We start from the raw sequence: 25,047 nt of genomic DNA, 5'->3' as shown, positions 1-25,047 counted from the left end.
ATATATATCAACAATAAGGTATCCTCATCAGCATCCCTCTCTTTAAATTGCCTTGTTTCTTTTGAACGATTTGATCAACCTAAATTAAAACCTCAAGATCATCCAAGCTAAACCCAGGGATTCCAGACAGAGGACAACGATGTCATCTTTTACAGCAATTGAGAGAAGATGGCAAGAAATATCAATACCTAGAAGCCTAGACCAGGTGGTTTTCACAGATATTCAAGAGGCCCTTCATAAAGGGGTCCTCCTCAGCCTCCCCAAGCCTCAATCTGCCTGGGATGCAGATCCCAAGGATTCGGGGAAACCCTCAGAAACCCCGCTGGTAAGAGATCAGCAGCAACATGTGTAGCAAATGCTGCAGCAGCAGAACAGGAAGTTCTAGTCCTTCCAGCTGCCCGGGATTCCCACTTGAACTCTTCCTGGAAACGCTTTCTTCACCGTTTTTCTTGCGAAATCTAGCGCCCCCCCCCCCCTTCTGCCTTCTTATACCAGCGAGAACCGCGAGCCACAGCCCTGAGCTGGAGCGCTGGAAGCTTCACCCTCCCAGCCTGGCCAGCTGTGCGCACAGCTGCTGCTGCCCAGACGGTAGCAGCTTGGAAGCACCCCTCCTGCAGGTGGGTCACGTTGCTGGCTATTTGCCTTGTACTTTTCGCCACAGGGCCCGCCCCCCTTATCTGCTTCAGCCAACCTGGAACCTCGCCTTTCAGGGCCCCTGTGCCCGAGTTCCTAGCTCTGGGAGAAGGTGCTGGCAAACTCCCCACCCAGCCCGCACCCTCTCCGGGTAAACAGCAAAGGGTGTCGCGCAATCTGTTAAGCAATTTAGCAAGCGTCTAGTTTCCTAGTTTTTTTTTTTTATCATTTATCTCTACACCAGAGTGCAGAGGAAAAAGACTTCGGAGTTTGGATTCCTCTCTGTATCTTACTTCTGGATTAAAGCGATCTTGTGGGGCCCGCCAGGAGCCTGGAAGAACGTGGTTTTGGCAATCTCTGCAGTTTCAGACCTGAGGTCACTACTTGACCAAGAGCTGAAATTCATCCTGAGATATGTAACCACTTCCATCCTTGATCTTGATTTAAATTTCCTTCTATAGCTTGGCAATTGCTTTCCCAGATAAATATTATTTTAAATGTAATTTATTTCAAAGAGTAAATAAAGCCTTGGTTCTGTTTGTCCAGAGGCAGCAAAATGATAATTTTCCTCTGGATGGTAATTCAGAAACTTTCTTTAAAAGGTAACTGGTGTGATGGAAAGTGAATTGGATTGGGAATTTGGAAGGGGGTTGGAATTTCCTTTCCTACTTCTAACTAGAAGCTCAACACTTCAGCCTCAGTTTCCACATATGTAACATAGAAGACTATTGGACCAGACAATCTGCAAAGCCCAACTCTAACAAGGTGAAAATCCATGACTAAAGATGCTTGCAGGTTTGAATATTTTTACAATCTTCTTATTAATTCTATAGGTATAACCAAGTAATTACTCTCTTCATAGTAATGCAGGTTTTGTTTTTACGCAGTAATGGAAAGAGTCTCTTCCCATACAAGAATCTTAGACTTTACCACATTTATCATTCAGAGAATATTCTCAGTTTTCAAAACCTTCAGCCTTGCTATGTGAGACTGTCCTATTCCCTTTAAATGGCAGTCTCATAAATGCCACTCACATGAGAGGACATTTTTTTCTGATACAGTGGGTGTAATTTTATAAAATGGCACATTTATCTGAAGTAATAACTTCTTTGAGATATGGCGTTTTGCAAAGCCCCAAGTTTTTGAGAATGCTGTGATTTAGCATGGTATAAAATTCTACCTGCGTGGCAAACACTGCCAACCCATAAAACAGGATAAAGCACTCCCTATTTGTCAGGCTTCGCGGTTTTAAAGTAAATAGTACATGTGTGTAGAGAAATTGGGCAATAGCACTTTCTTCATCTGGCAACGTTTGTGGTTCTGCTGAATAAAGTTCACACAGCAACCTGAGGTTCAGAAAGCAGCATGTACATGGGCCTGACCCAGAGCTTAAGAATGATTTCCAGGCTCTGCCTTGTGTAAGCTTGCTAACTATTGTGAGAAGTGACCAAATAAATTTTTATAAAGCTGTTACTAAGTTGAAAACCCTGGGCGTTAAGCCTTGTTGTGAACAGTTTTAAGAAAAAGAGGTCTATCTGTCATAGAATTTCGAACTCAAAGAAACCCTGAGCAGTCACTGTACACTTCCCTGTCTCCTGAAGACCCACCCTGAAATACTCTACCATTATTAATGCAATTATTAAAAGGATGTAGATTATCCTTTTAAAGTCTCCCCAGTAGCTGATTCTGCAGTCACCCTTAATTACACAGTTCACCATTTCATGATCCTTACCATCTAGTTCTCTTTATGTCATTTGAATCTTGTCAACTGCTTTTAAAATCTTAGGAAGACTAATAAGCTACTGACAAAAACAAATTATAATAAGACAATCATCATTCAAACTTGAAGACTTGCTAAGGCACCTTGTAGGTGGTTTCCTTGGGGTGTCTCGGAGGAATAGATCGTTTTCTATGTGACTGCATCTATACCTACCTTTACATCCTGACATAAAAATCTAGGATAAGCCTGACCTGTGGTGGCACAGTGGATAAAGCGTCGACCTGGAACACTGAGGTCGCCAGTTCCAAACCCAGGGCTTGCCCGGTCAAGGCACATATGGGAGTTGATGCTTCCTGCTCCTCCCCACTTTCTCTCTCTCTCTCCTTTAAAAAGAATAAATAAAAATAATTTTTTAAAAAAGATCTAGGATAAGAAGGTTTTCTGTATGTAACTTTTTAAAAATATTAGGCCAGAGATAGTAAAAATAAGACCTCCGACGTCACCTGTTTGTTCTTTGTGCATCCAAAGAGAATGGGTCAATACTTAGAAGGACTTCCTGAGAAGTTGCACATGATGTGTCACATACTCATAATATTTTGAATGACTTTTAGGCCATTTCCAAAATGGTTTAAATTAACACTTGTTATTGTTGAGAAGAAATCAGTTCTGGAAGGAATAAAGCTAGGTAAATAACTAAAGGATGATTAATGCTTAAAATTGCATGATAAGAAAATGTGTGTGTCTGTGTGTCTGTGTAGTAGTAGTAGTATGCATAAACAATTTGTTCTTCCAAAATCATTAGAAAAAGAGAACAAAGAATGCTTGCACTGTTTAAAAATCATCTTTTAGGTCCTGGTGAGTGGCCCAGTGGATAGAGCATTAGCGTGGCATATGACATCCTGGGTTCAATCCCCAGTCAGGGAATTTAAGAGAAGTGACCACCTGCTTCTCCCTACTTCCCTCTCCCCCTTCCCTCCTTCTGCCCCTCCCACAGCCAATTGATTCAAGTGTGGTCCCAGGTGCTGAGGATAGCTCCATTGGAGCACATTAGCCTCAGGCAGTAAAAATAACTCAGTACTTGAGCATCAGCCCCTGACAGGGTTGTGGAATGGATCCTGGACAGGGAGTGTGCTGGAGTCTGACTCACGTTCTCCCTCCTCTCAACGTAAAAACAGAGAAAAAAGAAAATCATCTTTTAGAAATATATCACTGTAGAAAGAATGCAATAGTCTACTAAAAAAAATTTTCTACTCTGATGAACTAGGCAGCACACAGATATCCTAACTTAAATGCTCTCCACAATGCTCTAGACTTGTTTATTTAACTATATGTGGAGTGGTCTTGCCCAATTGTACTTTGACAGTAACGTATTTCTGAAGAGTTTGAAGAGAAATATGTTTATTTTAAATGTAGATTGCATGCTAAATCATAATGTCAGGATGAAATAGAGATCACAGTTTTGAAAAGTTAAGAACTAGCATTCTGAGTATAAAGAAAGCTAAGAGGTGATCTGGTGTAACTATATAGTACCTGCCTAGAGGATTCTTGGGACACAGACTTTGGCCGTGGCTCCAAATACTGACGGGGCTGCAGTCATGCCCTCAGTGGTGACTGTACCAAACCTGGGGGGCATGGGAATAGGAGGGGCCTCAGCCATCAACAGTGAATATGCTTCTTTCATCTACGCTTGCTCTTTTTATACGGTGTGGAAACAGCTTTGAGCCAGGTTCAATAGTGGCTGAAGTGATGTTGCACAGATTTTGGTAAATTTTCTTGTCCTGTTTCCCAGGCAGATCAGTGCCCCTTCTCTGGCCTGGGATCCGCACTGGCCATGCCTCTGCTCAGGGCCTCACACGCTATATTACGGCCACTTGGTTAGGTTTCTCTGTCCTCCCCGAGATGGAGCACCTGAGGACCAGGAGGGTCTCACTGATCATTGCATCCCTGTGCGTAGCTGGTGCCGGGCACAGAGGGGCTGTCCAGTACATCTGCTGGAAACAGGAGCTCCTACCAAGATATCATTGGTAACACTGATTGTTATTTTTGGAAGATGCTGCTCATTGTGGGCATACTAGGTTATGAGCATCGGTATCCCCTGTACTGTACTAGTTAATACATCAAGTGTCCAGATTTTAATTTCCTGCCTTTTGATAAGAAGCATGAGATTGCTTGGTACACATAAAGTAAATAGTGGAAGTTAATATAACTACTTTTTTTTTTTTTTTTTTAGCGAGAGAGAGAGACAGGAACAGACAGGAAGGGAGAGAGATGAGAAGCATCACTTCTTCGTTGTGGCACCTTAGTTGTTCATTGATTGCTTTCTCATATGTGCCTTCACGGGGGGCGGGGGGGCTACAGCAGACTGAGTGACCCCTTGTTTTAGCCAACGACCTTGGGCTCAAGCCAGCGTCCTTTCGGGTCAAGCCAGCAAATATGGGTCATGTCTATGATCCCACATTCAAGCCAACAATCCCGTGCTCAAGCTGGTGAGCCCGCGCTCAAGCCAGATCAGCCCTCACTCAAGCAGGCAACCTCAGGGTTTCGGACCTACATCCTCTGTGTCCAAGTCCAATGCTCTATCCACTGTGCCACCAACTGATCAGGCTATAACTACTTTTTTAAAATAAAAAGAAACTGCAGAAACCTTGCTCTTTCTTCTCACTAACCTTAATTTTACTAACCCTATTATGTTGCTATACTGGGTAAGTTTCATAATAAATTTGTAACTATAATTCTTGGAGAAGTCTAATCCATTTTAAGAGTAATTTGTTTTCCAGAGTGACATAATGCAATTAAGGCATTTAACTGGGGTCATAAAAATTGGAATATTGAGTTTCTAAAGGTTTTAATTAGTTTAACTTAAGTAAAACATTTTAGCTCTTCTGTAATCCCTCAGGGCATGTCATAAGATATAAGGCCTATTGAATAGTTCAAAAGAAAAAGTTAGATGAAAATCATTCTTGTAAAAAATTATTATGCTTCTAGTTATTTCTTCTTCAGTACTAAAATGGTTCCTTCATCCCTTTCATTGCGCTGACATAGGTGCAGAGGTGGGATGGGGAATGGAAGGAGATCAAAGAGAAAGCAATTAGCAGGTTGCTAAGAGGTTCATTATAGTTAACACTGAGAGTATGCCACTAGCTAGTGATCTTAGACTGAGATCCCAAATTGAGGGGTTTTTTTTCCCTTTTCTTTTTAAGTCTCGTGTGGAAGATGTGTGTTTGGGGATGTGTGTACACAAAAAGGTCCCTGAATGTATGTCCCTGAGGAGACTATGAATCTAGCAGTGGTTTCAGATTCACAGTGCAAACTGTATTAACTCCATGTGTGGGGTGGGGTGCATCTGGCACCTTGCTTGGGGCGAGGAGCCACATGGATTCTGTTTGGATTAAGAATCTAGGAGTCTTCTGAGAAGGGAGGTCCCTACGGAAAGAAATTCGGGCCTAATGTGCGGAGTCAGGATTGGAATAATGTATCATCTGGTCAGCCCAATTATTTTCCCATTTCCACAGCTCCATGCCCGAGTTCTGGGGAGAAGTGAATGAGAAACAGAGAAAGGCCCAGTAACATAAAAAATAGCTTTTTAGGGGGAAAAATATCCTGGCTTGTAGCATTTCCTGATTTCCATGATGTGAAAACTCCCTTCACAGCTGATTTCAAGCTCTCAACTGGCAAGCTGGCTCTGGCCACATATCTGAAAAGAACTAAGATTGAAATCCTAGGTTGTTTCCTTAGAAAGTGTTTATCCACCAAACACTGCACCCAGGCTTGTTTATCAGAGTAAAACACAGAGAGGAGCAGAGTCTCCAGAGCACTTTTTCTCATGAGCTAAGAAACCAGCAGCTACCAGGCCAGCCCGGACCCCACAGGTCACGCCGACCTTGGCAAACATTAGGCCCTGTGGTCACTGGGAGTCCTTGCAAGAGCCGGAGTAAAACGGAAGAAAATGGTATCCCCAAGAAGATGAAGAAAACTGTATTCATAAGAACATGTGAACCACCCTCTGGAGATTTCTAAAAATGGTTAAGAGACACTTGGAAGCAGAATGGAATTCTCCCACCACAGGATTCAAAGGGAGGGTTCAAAAATACAGCAAAACTGCTCTTATCAAGTATGTAGTAATGCCTAGTGGCCTCAATGTAAAAGTAGATGACTATTCACAGGAAATTACTTTAAACAAAGTTAATTCAAAATTGAAATGATTAAATCACTTTCTAACTATCTCTGATACAGTAGTACTAGAAAGCAAAACTTACTAATTTACACTAAATATTAAATGACTTGTTGCAATCACCATATTATCCAATAAGCAATGCTCATGTAGTGTGTACAAGCCAGATGCCACTCAATCATTGAAAGTTATTTTTCTGAAGGTGAAAATCCAGGTCCTGGTCATGAGACTGAATCTTTGATGAACCACAGATATCAAAGAAGTTGTTCAGGAATTAGAATGTAAGTGGAAGTCAAGGTGAATACGCTCAGACATAACTGAACCCCTGACCTTGTTGTTATGAGTCCCAGGCTTTAATCGAATGAACTAACCAGCCTCAACAGTGGAGAATGAACTTACCTGATGAAATTTTTGGCCAGGAAATCAGAAAATAATTTTCATTTATCTTGACAGATGGAGTTGAGATCTAAATGTGAAAACATACATATATTAATAATATTTTTAATTGAACTAGAATTTCACCCAAGAATTTAAATTAAAAATGTTTCTTTGCCTAAAGAACAATTAAAATAGATAAAATAGACCTGTATTACTTTGCTGTCCTGGTAATTCATTTGTTAGTAATGAAATGTTACGAATAGGATCATTTTGGTTGCCGCCTAAGCCCGAGCTAGTTCTGATTATTAGCAATCTATCCCCACAGAACCTTAATGTAAAGGTTCTAGTTAGTTATGCCCTTGTGACTGGATCAAATGTACAAGGTAAGATAATTTCCTTTTGTGTCATTCTAGTGGGTGGCATTGAAACTAATCATTAGTAAATTAAGTTGCTGTGATGTACATAACATTTTCTCACAAAACAATTGAAATAATCACTTTTATCACAACCAATCTGCAGAGTTCTCTTTATTTAGATTAAGAGCTTTAAATGATATATATCTGGTGGTCCTTTGGCTCTTACAGTCAGAGCCGCTTCTAACTACAAGGCTAAAATAAGAAATATCCTGTTATATTTTCAAATAACATATAGACTGAAGATTGAACCATCTAAAAAAAAGAAAGAATAAGAAAATCCACTGATTGTGGGCACAGTCTTTATATGTCATCAGACTTTAAACCCAAGTCCTTTGATTTTGCTACAGTAACATATACCTTTCAATAAAATGCTGTATGCTTAAATGTAAACCTGTTTGCTTTCCCTAAAGAGCCTTGATCTCACTAAATAGATAAATAACTCAATGAGCAAATGGGACAGGTTCATGTGTTAGTTTAGAGGTTTTTCTTCATTTTTATTTATGGATTTCTAGCAAAAGAGGAAGGGGGAGAGAGAGAGAGCAACATCAATATGTTGCTGGATGTGCGCTGATCTGGGTCAAACCAGCAACCTCTGTATTTCGGGACGATGCTCTAACCAACTGAGCTACCCAGCCAGAGCTAAGCAGTCTTTTTTTAAAAAAAAAAATATAGCTTTTGCTTTCCCATTGTCCCTGGTATATATCAAAATAAATGTTCTGAATCACAAGGTGGCTGGCATAATTGCAGAACACCCTCCTGTACTAAACTTTGTGATGAAATAAAAACATATTTGATTCATGGGTTACAGCTCATTATAAATATATTGTCAAGTTATGTTGGGCTTTCAGGTTGAAATTCAAAAGAAATAATAAAACATGGATAGAGGAAGGACTAAAAACTAAACAACAACAACAAAAAAAACGGTTTACAGCATTAAATTAAAATGAAAAAACCCTATCACATCTTACAGAGTTTAGAAGAGTCATTTGTATTCTAACTCCCTGGAAGCTGCCAAAAATGACTGTTTGTGTGTGCTCCAGCACCAACGCTGAGGGGTGTCCAAAGCACATACTGTCCCAGGGATTCAAACCGCTTGTAGGAACAATCATTTCAGAACTTAAAGCTGAATTCTCAAATGGAGAAAGGGGTAGAATGTCTGTAATAAAGGTGTCATCCAGATGATAAACGAGTTACTGTCTGGCACTGTGTGAGGGTGGCTATTAAGGAGGACGGGCGTAGATACGTGGATGGATTTAATCAAACTAACTTTGTGGAGACAACTAACCGTTCAAGGTTTCCTGGAGAAAGTTACAGGCAAAGCTTACCTGTATTCTGACACCAAGTCCTGGGTCTGGCTCCCTTGACCCTTCGAGACCAGGTTCAGGTGGCATGCAGATTCTAGACTCTCAGACCTGGTCAGTGATTACTTAGGGGAAAAAACTGGAAAGCAGATAAAATGTTTCTGCGTTTGCTGCATATCCTTATAAGCTCATCAACACCCTGATCTCCCGCTGCCTTCCTCCTCCCACAGCTCCTCTTCAAAAATAAATCCTTATCTTTTTTCATTCCCAGTGGTTCTTGGCCCTGGGTGCTCCTTAGAATTGACTGCTTATTTCACTTGGTTTTTGCAAAATGCCTCAGCGCTCCTTCAGACCAGCTTCTATAGATTCAGAATTTCAGCAGGTGATACCATAGCCCAGGGGTCCCCAAACTTTTTACACAGGGGGCCAGTTCAATGTCCCTCAGACTGCTGGAGGGCCGGACTATAAAAAAAAAACTATGAACAAATCCCTATGCACACTGCAGATATCTTATTTTAAAGTACAAAACCAAAACGGGAACAAATACTATATTTAAAATAAAGAACAAGTAAATTTATTTATTTATTTATTTGTTTTTTATTAATTTTGCTGGGGTGACATCAATAAATCAGGGTACATATTTTCAAAGAAAACATGTCCAGGTTATCTTGTCAATCAATTATGTTGAGTATCCATCACCCAAAGTCAGATTGTCCTCTGTCACTTTCTATCTAGTTTTCTTTGTGCCCCTCTCCCTCCCCCTTCCCCTCTTCTTCCCTTCCACCCCCCTCCCCGTAACCACCACATTCTTGTCAATGTCTCTTAGCTTCGTTTTTATGTCCCACCTATGTATGGAATAATGCAGTTCTTGGGTTTTTCTGATTTACTTATTTCACTCCGTATAATGTTATCAAGATCCCACCATTTTGTTGTAAATGATCCGATGTCATCATTTTTTATGGCTGAGTAGTATTCCATAGTGTATGTATATGTGCCACATCTTCTTTATCCAGTCATCTATTGAAGGGCTTTTTGGTTGTTTCCATGTAGAACAAGTAAATTTAAATCAACAAACTGACCAGTATTTTAATGGGAACTATGGGCTTGCTTTTGGCTAATGAGATGGTCAATGTCCAGTTCCATATTTGTCACTGCTAGCCGTAACAAGTGATATGACACACTTCTGGAGCCGTGACACGTGCGTCCCACGTCACTGGAAGTAGTACTGTATGTGAGCGACACCGCGCTTTGTGGCGCTGCCACATACAGTACTCCAGGAGCACAGTACTCTCACTGACCACCAGTGAAAGAGGTACCCCTTCCGGAAATGTGGCAGGGGCCGGATAAATGGCCTCAAGAGCTGCATGTGGCCCGCGGGCCATAGTTTGGGGACCCCTGCCGTAGCCTTTAGTAGCTGCCCAGCTGATTATAATGTGTGACCAGAGACGAGAACCACGGAAAGCTAACAGGTAATGGTTCACTGTCTTGGTTCTACAGTAGAATCACCTGAGGAAGCTTTAATAAGTAAAATTTTAATTTAAAAAAACAATGCTTAGGCTCTACTCGACCAACTTAGTCACACTCCCAAGGGTCTGGTCATCATAATTTACAAAAGCTCTCCCATGATTCCAGTGTGCACCAAGGTTGAAATCTGCTGGTTTCTCTCCTAATCCTTTGCAGAGGTATTGCATTTTTTAAGGCTTAGTGGTTCTAAGAAGTTGTTTTGCTGAGTAAATGAAACACTGAAAGGAGTGCCAGGAAGACTTCTGTCTGTACCACCATCCCCTTCTCCTTCCATCCGCTCCAAACCAAACCCTGTAGGGTGGGCTTCATTTGTCTACTTACGATTTTATTAAGGTCGTCAGCACACTAGTTCTATTACTCAATAGTACGTGTGTTATGAAGTTGATAGTGTTGTCTTAAAAGTTGGTTTTATGATCACCTCCAAATCTTTTTTATGTACACCATTTTCTGCATTATTAGTTTGTATATACATGTAAAATTTAGTGTACTTAAAAATCAATAAGACTAATGTGTATAATTAAGATTGAATCTTTACATAAAAGAATATATTACTCATTGTATTTCATTTGTATGTTTTGTGGATTTCTCAGAATAAAAGATATAGGAGGAATTCATAAAGGCTAATTTTTTCTTTCAGGCCCATCTGCACCAGAGAAAGGAAGATTTTTTTTCTTCCTTTCTTCTTCTTCTACAAATGGTCTTATATACATAAGTATTCATATGTCTTCTTCTTCATTCTATGAAAGTGCTGGAGGAGACAAATAGCCCCTCTTCCAAGAGTAAGGCAAGAAAGTGCCACCTTTTAGAAGGGGCCTGACTGGGTTGTTGACCTCTCTTCTCCTTTCTAAGAGGAATGGGGAATAGATGTAGTCCAGGGCTGGGGAGGCAAAGGGCCATTTTGTCTCTGGCTGCTGATACACAGGACTCTAAAATTTTTACTTCACTCTATTCTCCAAATGAGATTTATGCCTGCACAGAAATCTACTGCTAGGATGAAAGTCCATCAGGCAATTTTAACTTTATATCCATTTATCAGGTATCTGTAGATGGCTATCAAGCTTTAGTATACAATCAATTAATATTTTAAAACAGCCTGGGATAATCTCCTAAACAAAACAAATAGGTTATGTTGCATTTTTTGCATATGTTAAAAAGCATTGATTTGTTAACTATAAGCTATATATCTATATGCCAAGTATCCTAGAACTTATATTGAAAGACAAAGCAACTAGAATATCTAAAACAGTTCTGAAAATAAAATAATAATGTGGGAAGAATCAGTCTACCCTATTTTAATACTCACTCACTATATAACTATAGTCAGAGGCAAAGGGTAGACACATGGATCAATGAAACAGAGTAGAGAACCCAAAAACAGACCCACACATGTGTAGACAACTGCCTTCTTACAAAGGTAAAAAGCAAGTCAATGAAAGAAAGATGATCTTTTTAACAAATGACAAGGAAGTAATTAGATATTCATATACAAAAAAAAATGAGCCTTGGCTTAAACCTCACACTTTATACAAATCTTTATACAAATATTAACCCAAAATAGATAATGGATTTAAATGTAAAATATAAAACTATAAAAACTTTAGGAGAAAATATTGAGGACCTAGGGTTTAGTGATGAAATTTTAGACATGATATCAAATGCACAATCCATACACACCCAAAAAATATATACTTAATTTCATCAGAGTTGAAAACTTTTTCTCTGTGAATGACCCTGTTAAGATGATGAAAGAAAAAGCTACAGACTGGGAAAGAATTTGTGAAAGCATATATCTGACAAATGACTCATATCTAGTATATATACATAAACATTCAAAGATAAAAAACAAACAATCCAATTAGAAAATGGCAGAGACATTAAGAGACGTTTAACTAAACAGGACATATGGGCAGCAAATGAGCAAATTAGAAGGTCCACTTCCATGGATTGCTACTCAGCAAGAAACAAGGTCCAACTACTATTGATACAAGCACCAACTTGGATGGATCTCAAGGGCATTATTCTAAGTGAAAGAAAAAATACAGTAAAAAAAGGTTATATTTTTATGGGGGGTTATTTATATAACATTCTCAAAATGATGAAATTATGGAGTTAGAGAACAGATCGGTGGTCTGCAGGGACCAAGGGAGGCAGAGAGGGGTAAGTATGACTGTAAAAGGTGGTACCTGACTAGCTCTGTGCCCTGATGACAGCAGTGGGTACACGAACCTGCACGTGCAATAAAATAGCACAGAACTCTGCACACACTTGCACCCATGTCAGTTTCCTAGTGGTGATACTGGACGAGAGCCATATAAATATAATCATTGCAGGTGGTAACTAATAAAGATCTGAGGAGGTAAAACAGTTTCAAAGTTTATTTGGAGTCTTGAAAGATTTGAATCTCTGATTCAGGTAACAACCCAAGCTGCCCTCCAGAGAAAACAAAGGCAGGGTCTGTTAAGGCAAAAACCAGAGTACAATTCTTTCATGCAAGTGAAGGGTTGCTGGCAGGTTAACAGGGACTGGTTAGTTTCCATATGCAAATGAGGGGGTACCAACTACAAGGACGAGGCCAGTCTGTGTGTGTCCACAGAGCAGCTAGGTGTTTGTGAGTCATCCTGGAGCTGAGTTTAGCAACAGGTTTAGCAACTTAGCAGCTCTGAGAACTGAAGTGCAAGGAGTGCTAAGATCCCACTTCCCTAACAGCCTTCCGACTCTAATCTATATGCAGTGACTCTCTTAGCAGTGCCTGTTCCATTTTATTTTTTTCCATTATCAGAGGAAATGGTGAAGGATGCCAGGGACCTCTTGTACTAACTTGACAACTTTCTGTGCGTCTATAATTATTTCAGATGAAAAGATTTCTTTGTTGTTAATGTCACTGATTTGTTAAGTATAAGCATTTGATATATACAATCCTTGTAATCCAGTTTGGGCATCCCATGGTTGTCATATGCTAAAATCCTCTGAAGCTGGAAATGGCCTCTGAGGTCTGAGCTCTGGGAGGTAAGAGAAGTAAACACACCAGACTGGCCCTAGCGTCCTCATGGGAACATCGAGCAGAATGCTGCTTCAGGTCCCGAAACATGGCGGTGGGATCTGCGGACCTAGGGAGATAATGGGCAACACTTTACATGACCACACCTGGTCCCTCTTATCGCACGCACGCACACACACACACACACACACACGCATGCACGCACTCGAGCACGCACACATTTCGGTGGCAGCAGACCATGGCTTTCACAGTCGTTTTTGCTCTCTTGGCATCTGCATCATTGGATGCTTATCTCTAACGCTACAAACACCTGTGTTGGATCACATTACCTGTCTGCCCTCTTCTCAAGGAGCCTCTCCAGGAAATGCTTTTATAGGATGGAAAACCAGTCCAGTGGATCATGCAAACCAGGGGATATTCTTGATGTGTTTCCTGTTATGTACCTGAGGTTCATAAAGAGCTGAAGGAAAGAGAGGAGACCACAATGCTATGTTTCAACTACTTTAACCATATTTCCCTTAACAACTCTGCTTCCTATTTGCCCCCTTTTTTATTTTCTTTGTTCCTTTCATCCTACAGCAAAGAGTAAAATAAGACTAGGGAACTTTTTTGAGTTTTTAAACAAGAAACCTTACTACCTCCATATCCATGTTGACACAAGTGAGATATTTTGAGTTACAAATAGTCTGAAATTGGCGTAACTTCCTTCTTTACGTAGTGCTTACTGGAAACTGATTTCTCTTGTGGTTTAGAGTATGAATACGTCTCATTTTTACATACTGCTATTACTAGGCTATTTTCCCAAGAGTAAGGAAGTAAATTCTTTCAAATAATTACTAATTTTTTACTTTTTCCATGTTATTTCATCATCCTACTTATTTTATGGTAACCTCAGATTTGATCATGGTTTTCTTTCATAAAAAAAATCAAAATAGCATGTTTTCCTGGGTTGATTAGCAAGCAGAGCTACGACAAAGGCTTGTGTTCAGGTACTGTGGTTCGTTAGGGGAGTGATTTCAGGAGGGCAAGCAGCACAAACCAGGGAAGGTGGCAAAGGCACGAAGAGGGCGCGACGTTGGCCATTGCTACCGATGAGTGGTGCTCGGATCCAGCAGGGCCTTCCGAGGAGCCTTGTGAAACTTGTCAGAGCTGTGTGCCAGAAGATGAAAAGAAAGCGGCTATCTATGGAGTCCTCAGTCCCATTGGTCTATAGGCGTCCCATAAGTTGGACATGTCTTGAGTGCTACACAGGAACAGGTATCAGAAAGGCCCCAGTGCGAGAACCAAGAGCTGTAAGGTGTGGGGCTGCAGAGTGAGCCTCTGCTCAGCCCTGGAAGCTGAGCAGCACTCAGTTGCTGCCCAGGGACTGGACACAGACCAGGAGGATTTGCTGTGGAACCCGAGAAGTGGCCAATGCAATGATCCACCTGAGAACTTCTCTAACTTGATAACTGTATCTCATTCTGTTAAGTCATCCAGTGATATTTAATATCTCCTTACTGCTTTTGTATCTTCAGTTTGCCCAGTGATATCTCTAAAGGTGGAAGAGTAAAGTAAATTTTAGTGGCTAGAGTAACAGCCCAAGTCTGTTACATGAGATTTCCAAGCTGCATTTTAAGAGACAAATATTAAAACAAAATGTAAAAGAATTACAATTGGGAGAAATTGAGACTTAAGCTGTTTTTGCATCTCTATCTTGATAAATTCCTATACTCTTAAGCCATTTCATGTAAGGTTTTATTTATAAGAAAAAAGTGAGGACAGAAATTTCTTAATAATTATTAAAAGATATTTCAGATAAAGTTCATGAATATACAATAAACAGTTATAGAAGCCTAATTAACCCTTAATTTACATAATTTATATAAAGACTATATTAATTAGATGATTAATAGATTGATAATTATATAATTAGTAGATTATGAAGTAATCTATTGATAGCTAACTTATTATGTCTCAAAAACTGTTTTAATATAAACTAAGTCATTTGATCCTTCTAATGTCTCCATAATAGGTACTTTTAATTTCTCATTTTAAAGATGACGGCACTGAGACACAGAGAGTTTGGGGAACTTACCCAAAGTGCCAAGGCTAGTCATAGGTGGAACAACAATAACAAAAAAGTAGTGCTGTGTAGTCAATATCTTCATTGAAAAAAAGTTTATGGAAGGTTAGAACAAATGAGTGTGGTGGCCAAATACTCAAAATAGACCCCAGAATCACTCTCTTTGCAATTATTAAAATGATCCAAGTGAGAATAAATATGTCAGTAAAGACATCACCCATCTCATTAAAGAATACCAGCAACTATGTCAAATCTGTATTTTGCTTGCAAAGGTTCACTCTAATGTAACAGTGAGAAATAATATAAGTGGCTATATTATTATAATATATTATTATAATATAATATTACCATATTAATTTTCTAAAATAATATAATAGGATAAAAGACTAGAGAAGTGAGAAGATAGCCAGGTAGATGGAGAACTTTTCGAACTCTATGTGTTCTATAAATATAATATCATTGCAAAACGTGTGCATAAAGTATCCACCAGTAAATGTCTTGATTTTTTTACTGCATGCCTTTACCTAACAGAACCTTTTCATCAATGATTTTGTTAATAAGACACATAAAAATACATATGACAATTTTTATTTCTTCCTAATGCTTTGGGGAATCCATCAGAAGCTTAAAACAACATCCGTCAACCACTGTTTTCTGAGGATAATAGTTAATTGTTGCACTGCCCAGAGCACTCATGTTTTATCGGGTATTTGTTTTATCATTATCTTTCAGACATGGAGAAAACGTCTGCAGATGTGCTTCCCCTTACAATGGTGTCTTCAGAGGAGCAAGAGACTGTCTGTATTTTCGGAACAGGAGATTTTGGAAGATCTCTGGGGCTTAAAATGCTCCAGTGTGGCTATTCTATTGTTTTTGGAAGTCGAAACCCTAGGATGTCCAGTCTGTTGCCCAACGGTGCAGGAGTCTTGAGCTATTCAGAAGCGGCCAAGAAATCTGACATCATAATCATAGCCCTCCACAGGGAACACTACGATTTTCTCACGGAACTAACTGAGGTTCTCCGTGGAAAAATATTGGTCGATGTCAGCAACAACCTCAAAATCAATCAGTACCCAGAATCGAATGCAGAGCACCTCGCTGAGCTGATGCCAGGAGCCCATGTAGTGAAAGCGTTTAATACCATCTCAGCCTGGGCTCTCCAGTCAGGAGCACTGGATGCGTGTGGGCAGGTAACACTAAACGATGAATTTTCCTTACACTCAACCTTTAAAAAGTGAATGTTTTTTGTTTTGTTTTGTTTATGTGACAGTCAGAGAGAGGGACAGATAGGGTCAGACAGACAGAAAGGGAGAGACATGAGAAGCATCAGTTCTTCGTTGCAGCATCTTAGTTGTTCATTGATTAGTTTTTCAAGTGTGCCTTGACTAGGGGGCTACAGTGACCCCTTGCTCAAGCCAGAAACCTTGGGCTTCAAGCCAGTGACCATGGGGTCATGTCTATGATTCCATGCTCAAGCCAGTGACCCCATGCTCAAGCTGGTGAGCCTGTGCTAAAGCCAGATGAGTCTGTGTTCAAGCATGGACTCCAGACATGGGTCCTCTACATCCCATTCCGATGCTGTATCCACTGTGCCACCACCTGGTTAGGCTAAAAAGTGAATGTTTTAATGTGAACTTACCTCAGAGATTCCAAACTATAATTCCAAAATAAAATATCCACTAACTATTTCATTCCACTAATACGCTACATGAATAGTATTCTTGGGCTTAACCAAGTAAGGTAAATCAGTTGTGATTTATTTCCCACTGTCTGCACTCTCAGCCTTTGGACTGATGGAACCCAGTAATGTCAGTCTCTAGCAGCTTCTCGTTAGAACTAGAAAATAACACAGCTAAAACTGTTGATAGATATCCCTTCCACTCCCATTACCTTAATGAGCCTATTCCTTTATTCACTGAGATTAGAAGTACTCCATAAGTGATGTGGCACCCACCAATACAAAAGAAATGTCAAACTACTCACACTGTGAGGACAAGAAAAAGGCTTGTCCCATCAATGTGATGTGCCTGAAACCATGTAGTACTTACCTATCCAACAACATGTGTAAGTCTAAAGCATCATCTCATTAAATATGGTGATGCAACATCCTTGTTGGTAGAGCAGTTCGCTACAAGTCCTGGTTCTAAGCAGTATTTCTATTGACCTTCCAAATAATGATTAAAGGAAGAGTAAACACAAATATAATTCTTTCCAACTCAGGTGCTTGTCTGCGGGAATGACAGCAAAGCCAAGCACAGAGTGATGGATATGGTTCGTACTCTCGGACTGACTCCTCTGGACCAAGGATCGCTCATGGCAGCCAATGAAATTGAAAATTACCCCCTGCAATTGTTTCCAATGTGGAAGTTCCCCTTCTACTTGTCAGCTGTTCTGTGTGTCTTCTTCTTTGTCTACTGTGTTATCAGAGACATCATCTACCCTTATGTTTATGAAAAGGAAGACGGCACATTCTACCTGGCTATTTCCATTCCAAATACCATCTTTCCAATAGCAGCACTGATTCTGCTGGCCGTGGTGTACCTGCCTGGTGTTATTGCTGCCATTCTGCAGCTGTACAGAGGTACCAAATACCGCCGATTCCCGGACTGGCTTGACCACTGGATGCTTTGCAGAAAGCAGCTTGGCTTGATAGCACTCGGGTTTGCCTTTCTCCACGTCCTCTACACACTTGTGATTCCTATTCGTTATTATGTACGATGGTGGGTTACAAACGAAACCATTAGCCAGGTAAGTCTCTCCTTATTAGTACTCTCTTATTACTTCAATCAAAGAGGCATCCTGCTACAGGATCTTCCATTTTGCAGTTATAAAAAATCAGTCTTCTAAGCATCTTTATTTTCTAAAGTAACTAGAATTCGACAGATCATATCTGGTTTTTTGCTTTGATTTTGAGTGAATCCAGTTGAGATCTCATATAGCCATTGTGAAGGAAAGAAATATTCCTAGGTCCCCTTGGGTCCATTCCCAGGACTGATGGGATCCTGACAAAATGACAGATTTGAGAGCTCAGGACACCTATGGCACCTACTTAAATTCCTTTGAGACACAATCAATAAATGTAAACCAACACATTTTCAAGCTCTGGGTTTATGCATGCTACTTCCCTTTGAAAATCAAGACCGACCATTTGGAAAATAAGTCCACATGTGATACATGTGGACTGTTCCCACATGTCACAAAAATGTAAACAAATTAACAAAAGAGTGCTTATAACCCCATTAATGTTTTTTAATTGTAAGATTGTCCTCAACTGTTTAGTTTTCTAAGCAAATGGCAAATAGTACTTTCTGCATAAGAAAAAAAAATCATAGAATCAACTCCAGGAGTCTAAAAGCAACCCCACAGGAAGTGCTATATATACATCACCTCCAGTTAGGAAATGATTGGTTTTGACCAATCTTACTTCAGTCTCAAAGTTATTTTGTTAGTCAGCAACTCAGTGATGGTGCTTCTATGGGTTTCTCTACATTACTCCCCTCACAAATACATGGAAGGTCCTTGACTAAGAATCACACTGACGGGGCCGGTTTCCCTCAATCTGTGGTGTGAAAGACCCAACGCTGTACTGCAACCTGTAGACATGAAGGAACCCCAACTTGTTTGTGTATGTGAATCATTAGCATATAAAGCAGAAAAACAGAATCGTGATGTAATCATTTGAGAACATCAAGTTTTGCTTCAGCAACAAGAAACCATATGGTAAAGAAGGTTAAGTAAATGTTTACTTTGTTTTAGGATTTACAGGGTCAATTAAATCTCTATATACAGTTCCTGGAATTAACTATTACAATGAAGTCCCAGTAGAACCAATTACTTTTTCTTAAAAATTAAAATTAAAAAATTAAAAAAATTCTTTGTGTAATTTTCTTTATAATTGTTTTCAAATGATTATTAAGAAATGTCATATTACTTGCCTTAGGCAAAGAAACCATGTAGAGGTATTTTCAGTCCTTTTTGAAAGTTTAAGCAGTTTATTTTTTAATGTAATTTTTAAAAATTGCTTAAAATTTTTCTTAGGCAATATCCAAGAAGGAAAATCCATTCAATACCACGTATGCCTGGCTGAATGACTCCTATCTGGCCTTGGGGATCCTGGGGTTTTTCTTGTTTGTCCTCTTGGGGATCACTTCGTTGCCATCAGTGAGCAACGTGGTCAACTGGAGAGAGTTCCGATTTGTCCAGGTAAGGACCTCAAGACTTACTCTACGTTTAGTGCAAAATGAGTCTGGATTTCCAAATATTCTCATTTTTCTCTCATACTATGTGTGAATTGTCATTTTGCTCTATCACTTCTCTAGCAATCTCATAAAAATAGCAACTGAAATCAGTTAAAATTCAAAAATGCACCCTGGCTGGTGATAGATTCAATCGGAGTCTGAAAGACCAGTGTAACAGGCTTTATTGAGAGAAGACCCGCCGGGCAGTCACGTAAAAGAGAGCAGCCCCCGGTTCTCTAACAGGTAGGGTTAAATAGGGGATTTGAGGGTGGGGGCTGGTGGTCATTAAGGAAAAATGTAGCTTTCAGCAATTTATGTAAGATTAACTCTAAGTAAACTAGGGGACCTTCCAAACCCGGGTTAGTCACCCGGATGCCCAGGGGGTAGTGACCTGGAACATACAGTTTGTCAATGTCCCTTTGTCCACTAAAGGGAGGCGGGGATCATGGCCACCACCTGCAACCCTATCAGCTGGTTGGTCCAGCTTGTGGAAGTTAGGGGTTCAATTCCCAGCCAGGGCACAGAGGAGAAGTGCCCATCTGCTTCTCCACCCTTCCCCCTTTACTTTCTCTCTATCTCTCTCCCCCTCCTGCAGCCAAAGCTGCACTGGAGCAAAGTTGGCCCAGGTGCTGAGGATGGGTCAGTGGCCTCTGCCTCAGGCACTAGAATGGTTCCGGTTGCAACAGAGCAATGGTCCAGATGCACAGAGCATCGCCCCCTGGTGGGCATGCCTAGTGGATCCCAGTTGGATGCATGCAGGAGTTTGTCTCTCTGCCTCCCCATTTCACACTTCAGAAAAATAAAAAAATAAAAAATGCTAAAGTCTGGTACCAAAAGGCAGACCTCATGATGGTTTGACTCCTAGCAGGGCACCCCTTGCTGCAAGCATGGAGGGAAAAGCACCAGCAACTACTGTACTTCCTGTGTGGAGATGCACTCAGTGCAAGGTGAACAGAAACCCACAGACAAAATATTCTACTTCTGAAAATCAACCTTAGACTAGGACACATTGATATATAAGCAATATAATGAAATGAAGTATAAAACCTTAGAAACAAGCTATGCTAGGCTGTCATCATACCAGATTCAATGCTGGTCTTTAACAGAGATGATCTTTTTTTTACATATATCAACCACCATATGCCTCATTAAAGGTTTTTTTTAACTACTCTATATACCAGTGGTCCTCAAAGTGTGGTACCAGGATCAGCAGCACCAGCAGCACCTGGGATCTTGTTAGGTGCACAAATCCCCAGGCCCTCTCAGACCTGATGAATCAGAAACTCTGGAGGTATGACCCAGCAATTTGTTTTAACAGACCCTCCAGATTATTCTGATGCACGTTCATAGTGAACCAATATAGAATAGGCCATTAGTAATTGATATTAGGTTTGCATTTTATAGAACTATTTGTTTTTCAAAAGCCTTACAGTTTCTTCCAGGGACCAAAAGCAATCAACATTTTCTCATGTTAATGCCTTTATTCAAGACATGAAGATAGGAAATAAATATTGAGCTTTTGTGATAGAAATTAGCTAGTGTGTGCTTTTAGTCATTTACATATCCTAACAGAGTATTTCCTGAGGACAGATAGTGTCTCATCTCTGAACCCCAGAAAAGGTAATCCAGGAAAGCACTTACCACTGAGAAAGGAGGCAAGGCGCCTTATTCATTCTAACTCAAAGGAGTTTACTCTGGGAAATTTTCCTATCCGCCAGGTTAAGATGAAACCAGCATGTCATTTGTAAACACAATCTTTCCTTAATAAAATATTTATCATCGTGAAGGAGGGTTAATGCTTTCTTTACAAGTGTTCTAAAATGATAGGTTTCAAAGGTTTGTGGTTGTTGACAAATATCCTTCACTGGCTCAGAGTGTTTTTGCTCTGAGCAAACTATGTAATACTATGGAAATAGTGTTAATTGACATATTTTTTGTTTCTTGCTTTTATAGTCCAAACTGGGTTATTTGACCCTGATCTTGTGCACAGCTCACACCCTGGTGTATGGTGGAAAGAGTTTCCTCAATCCCGCCAATCTCAGATGGTATCTTCCTTCAGCTGAAGTGATAGCCCTCATCATTCCCTGCACCGTGCTGGTCATCAAGTGTATCCTCATCCTGCCCTGTATAGACAAGACTCTCACACGGATCCGCCAGGGCTGGGAGAGGAACACGAAATTTTCACAATCGCCATTCAATGCAAAAACAGATATTTAAAGCAACGTTGGATTCACCCAGAGATCTGGATTATATATTCAGAGACGAATAACGGGCTCCATAAAGACAACGTTTTTCCTCCACCAGGGCCTAAAGTTTGTGAACAGTGATGGACAGGTTGCCTGACTTTGAGAAATGGGGAGATTGGAAGAGAACAGCTCTTTACCTTTGGTTGGTGATGAATTCATGCAGGTCCGGCTTCTTGCGGAGGCTGCTGGGCTGAGATCCCGATTAGCCCTGTATCTGCACACTCTGAAGCATCTAGTGGTCACCAGGCATAACCAGAGTCCTGCAAATTCCAAGGGAAGTACATGCAAATGTTCCTTCTTTCGTTCAAGAACTGAGTAGAGTGAAAATAAAAACAGTTAAAATAGTGGGCACTGATAAAGGCTTTATTTGGTGTGTCTGAAGATGAAAGCCAAATGAAGTAAAAGAAATAAGGTTTTTTTAATTGTTTTTTGGACATGAAGGTGATTTTAAATATTACCAGAGTAAATTATAAAGTTAAATGCTCTTTGATTTTTGTTTTACCAATGATAGTGTGTACAGAGAAAGAATTTTATAACACAACAAAATACTACAATTGATTGAAGTATGGGCCAGATACAGTATATGCAAATCTATACAGTTGTCCAAAGATCCCTTCTCTACAAGAAAGGTTGGTTATTATCGAAGGATACCCACTTGGATTTTCTCACTGTACAATGAGCAAGACAATGTTACTAAAAGCCCTTGCACAAAAAGTTCAAGTAAACCAGAATATCAGATAGCAAGCTAAGTAAATGCTGTAAACTTACACTAGATTAGGTTTGGTTTTATTTGGATATTGTATTATGCTTTGTAAATAATATATTCCAAAAGTTTATTAATCATCTAAGTAATGGATTTCTAGTATAAAAATCTAGTATATAAATTTCCAGTAACTTCTACAAAGTGTCATATAGTTCATTGTAAGTTCAAGCAGTGAAATAATGAATAATGGAAGTGTAAGTGAGATGGATGCAGGGATGAGAGAGAATTCTGGGAAGAGTTAGGGGCAGACAGGTGTGAGCAGGAGTTGTGACGTGAGACACGGTTCTTTCTCAAATGCTCACTGAAATACAAGATGAGTCCATTTTTCTGTGCTGATATTTTCATTTCCAGGATGACCTTCACCAGATTAGCCTTCCGACACATAAGTGGAGCCAATAGAAGCCTTATGCACGATCTTCCTACATACTGAAATAACCAAAAGGCTTTTGGTTTGACATTTTCACCTGCTCTGTCAATATCATTCTTTTTTCTCCTTTTTACTTTGATTACCATATAGTCTACATGACATGACATTATGCAAAATAATTAAAATGTATTAAGCATTATCCATAATCCAGGATATTTTTCTACAAAACTGTTTGAAAATAGTTCTATCTATACTGTATACTCAACTTTAGATCCTTCTTAAGATATTATCAGCTTTGTTCTTAGTTACATGGTATCTGTATTTAATTTATAGATGCATAATATTACATCAAATGGGCATTTATTAACCACTGCCTTAATAAAACATGTAGGTTATATTCATTTTTTTTGCTAAAACAAATAATATTTCAGAGAAGTCCTTAGCACTTATATCTTTTTTCCATATTTCTAATTATTTCCTCAGAATGCTGCCAAGAATTGGGATCTAAAAATTAAAGAACTTTTAATAGCATTTGATATATAATAAATATTGCAAAATTATTTCTAAAATGACCTTGCCAATATCATTGGTAATAGATAGGGTATTAGTTTCGTCATACCTCTTTAGGTCTTGTTTTTTATTTCAATCTGTGTTCACTAAGAAGATACACAGAACATATCAGCCAGTAATTTATCCTTGATCCACCCACTCAAAGACACAAAATATCTGGAAGACTTTGAGCAGAGCTGTGGTGTGTAGTGCCCACCCTAGACCATCAGTGGGAAAGACAGGAAAACTGCCACTATTCATCCACTTTGTTTTATGCCAAACAGCCAAGTGTTTCAGAGTTGGAGACTGCCATTGGCAAGAGAATTGGTTGAGGACTATCTAGTTCTAACTGGGTTATAGTTCATCGCTAAAAACAGAAAATACCACACCTAGGTAACAAAGCTTTCCTGGAGTAAAATGGACTCCACTTTTATAACCTAGTACAATAAAAATGCTCTACCTGCTTACTTAACAAAAGCTTTCCAGGAAGCTAGAAGTTAAAGAGCGCCCCCGGGTGGTTTTGAAATAACACTACACTGGCGGTCCTGAACCTCAGTGTAAACTGCAAAGGCTCCAAAGCCCATCAGCTGACCAGAGAAGCCAATTTTCTTTCCCTCCCTCCCCAAACTCCTCCCACCCCAAACCATCAAACCAATCTGACCACCCTAACCCAGCCAACTCCTCCAGTTTACTTAAGGTGGAAAGAATAATTTTATAATAGATGAAAATAGTGAATTCCTTTTAACAGAGCCAAATGGTTCTACATTAAAAAAATTTTTTTTTCTTTACTATTGGTGTGTTTCTTGTATTCTAGGAAAAATTTTATTAAGCTTATATGCCGTTTATTTTTGTATGTTTTCCCATGTTAAAAGATGACTGCTTTTGTAAATGTATACTCATTAAACATTATTTTTAAATGTATATTTGTTTTGTTTAATTCTGGTTTTAACTCATCAGCATTACAGAAAAATAAGGAAAACGAGAAGGTGTTACAAGGGCTGGAAAGCACACGAAAGGACTTTCGGCCTCATGTACTGTATGCTGGAGCTCAGTGAGGAGACTCCCTCCAATATCCCGCCTGTTTCAGCTTCACCTGCGGAGAGCGGAGAGCATCGCAGCCTGAACTGCCGGGTGTGATTGTACCATCCCACTCTGGGCTTGCCTTCTGCCAGGTGGATGCCACCCAGATAAGGCCAATACCTTGATGAGGTGACTGACTTCAGCTTGGGTTTCAGTCCGTGTGACCAGAAGTTAAACTCCCTGCACAACTGCACAGCTGCAGCCCTGATGGGTGTTATTATTCTTTCAAAGTAACATAAAAACTGATAAAGAGGGCTGTCAACCTTGAGTAAGCTAAAACAAATAGAAAGGCCCTGATTCTAAAACTACTTTAATTAGAAATTGAAACTCCTCATTGTTCAAGGATCACAGAAGAGCCACTATACTGAGGAATGTATATAATGAATTTTACCTCTAGAGCTCCAAAGATTCAGGTCCTCCTTTCCAAATCAAGGTGGAATGGCAGTCAAGGTGCCATATACAGCTTACAATTTTTGTTCTACATCACCATAGACATAACTTATACCACCCCTGTCTAATATTCACACACCAAAAATATCCTAATGTGATCCTGCTCTGATACTGTACAACGAATTAGGATCACAATATAGAAAGATCG

General features: G+C 39.7%; 1 protein-coding gene across 2 annotated transcripts; it reads left to right on the top strand.

The window, feature by feature from the left end:
- Positions 1–526: 526 nt before the first annotated feature.
- LOC136310177 (metalloreductase STEAP4-like) lies at positions 527–24,654 on the top strand. Of its 2 annotated transcripts, none has more exons than XM_066238400.1 (5): positions 527–617; positions 15,939–16,396; positions 17,427–17,954; positions 19,245–19,409; positions 21,398–24,654. In XM_066238400.1, exons 2-5 carry the CDS (start codon positions 15,941–15,943, stop codon positions 21,659–21,661), a joined length of 1,413 nt encoding a protein of 470 aa, XP_066094497.1. In that variant the 5' UTR covers positions 527–617; positions 15,939–15,940; the 3' UTR covers positions 21,662–24,654. The 2 variants fall into 2 exon arrangements, with proteins under 2 accessions (XP_066094497.1, XP_066094496.1); XM_066238399.1 differs by lacking the exon at positions 527–617 and adding an exon at positions 1,404–1,428.
- The last annotated feature ends 393 nt before the right edge of the window (positions 24,655–25,047 follow it).

Source organism: Saccopteryx bilineata, chromosome 7 (assembly GCF_036850765.1).
Source record: "Saccopteryx bilineata isolate mSacBil1 chromosome 7, mSacBil1_pri_phased_curated, whole genome shotgun sequence".
Classification (NCBI taxonomy): Eukaryota; Metazoa; Chordata; class Mammalia; order Chiroptera; family Emballonuridae; genus Saccopteryx; species Saccopteryx bilineata.
Note: the sequence above shows the minus strand (reverse complement) of the source record. Positions and strands in the feature narration are given on the sequence as shown.